The sequence below is a fragment of the Vombatus ursinus genome, unplaced genomic scaffold, assembly GCF_900497805.2.
Source record: "Vombatus ursinus unplaced genomic scaffold, bare-nosed wombat genome assembly UNPS02010433.1, whole genome shotgun sequence".
NCBI lineage: Eukaryota > Metazoa > Chordata > Mammalia > Diprotodontia > Vombatidae > Vombatus > Vombatus ursinus.
Genome location: NW_020950211.1, coordinates 30,298 through 31,616, shown reverse-complemented (window position 1 = coordinate 31,616; position 1,319 = coordinate 30,298). Strand labels below are relative to the sequence as shown.

At 57.3% G+C, this 1,319-nt stretch overlaps 1 protein-coding gene across 1 annotated transcript; it reads left to right on the top strand.

Moving 5' to 3' along the window:
* The first annotated feature begins 165 nt into the window (after positions 1-165).
* LOC114037514 (nuclear migration protein nudC-like) lies at positions 166-1,072 on the top strand. The gene is made up of 3 exons (XM_027854423.1): positions 166-270; positions 369-487; positions 772-1,072. Exons 1-3 carry the CDS (start codon positions 196-198, stop codon positions 821-823), a joined length of 246 nt encoding a protein of 81 aa, XP_027710224.1. The 5' UTR covers positions 166-195; the 3' UTR covers positions 824-1,072.
* The last annotated feature ends 247 nt before the right edge of the window (positions 1,073-1,319 follow it).

Genomic DNA, 1,319 nt, shown 5'->3' with positions numbered 1-1,319 from the left:
GGGGGTGCCCTAGGGAAGCTGAGGAGGCAGGGAGAGGTTTGGGGGGATCAGAGGGTGAGGAGGGTAAGGATTGGAGAGGAATCTCCAACCCTTCAGGGCTAGGCTTGCTGTCCCTTGGGAGATTCCAGTGTGAACTCCACGAGTTGCTTCCTGTGTATAAACCCATCTCTCCCCCTGCTCCCCCAGATCAACAAGATGGAGTGGTGGAGCCGCGTGGTCTCCACTGACCCTGAGATCAACACCAAGAAGATTAACCCAGAGAACTCTAAGGTGAGCCAGCAGCGGGCATCTGGGCAGGGCTGGCATTGAGCCCGGGGTAGCTCACAGTGGGGGCGCTTATCCTCCTCCTTGCCTGCCTCCCGTGCCAGCTGTCTGACCTCGATAGTGAGACCCGAAGTATGGTGGAGAAGATGATGTATGACCAGCGGCAGAAATCCATGGGCCTGCCAACCTCGGAGGAACAAAAGAAGCAGGAGATTCTGAAAAAGTGAGTGTCATTGGGGCCCTAGCGGGCCCCTGAGGAGAACTGTGCTGGCCATCTTTATGCTTTTATAGCACCCCCACACCCATAGGGCCATCTCCAGGGCAAGGCCAATCCTGGCCTAACCAGTAGTCATCGCCCCAGCCTGGGGACGGATGCTGGTGTTGGCACCTCGGTTTCCAACCTCTTGGGGCTGTTCCTAGGTCATGAGGCAGGGAAGCCCTGTCCTTCACCCTCATCTCCTAGCTCTGGCCTGTTTCTGGCTCACTCTCTCTCGCTCTCTTCCCTAGGTTTATGGAGCAGCATCCAGAAATGGACTTTTCCAAAGCCAAATTCAACTAGCATCTTCATACCCCCAACCTTTCCCTTGGGATCCTATGCTCCTCCTCCCCCTTGCCTGACCTCTTTGGACACCTTCTACCCTAGAGGAAGGATTGTAATGCAGGGCCAGGCACAGGATCCCTGGCCCTGGGTGGGCCTTCAGCCCCAAAGGCAACTCCCAGGACTGTTCCTGGAGCCTCCAGGGTGGGAGGAGAAAGCAGCTTGTACTCCCCTCTGCCTGTTACAGAAGTAAAGGAACGTTTGACCCTGGCCTGTTGTCTTTTCATTAACACCTCCCACGGTGCCCACTGACAGGTGGGACCCCCTACCCCCTCTTTGGCCCCTGCTGCGTGGAGAGGGTAAGCACTCTGAATGGCATTGGCCCAGGCTTCTCTGGCCTGAGCTAGGCTCCTGCCCCCTGGGTAAAGTCCAGCTCTGAGGCCCCTTGTTTGTTCCTCTACAGGGAGCCAAGGTCTTTTGCTGTGCCCGAGGTATCTGGGGCCAATGCCCTGGCAGC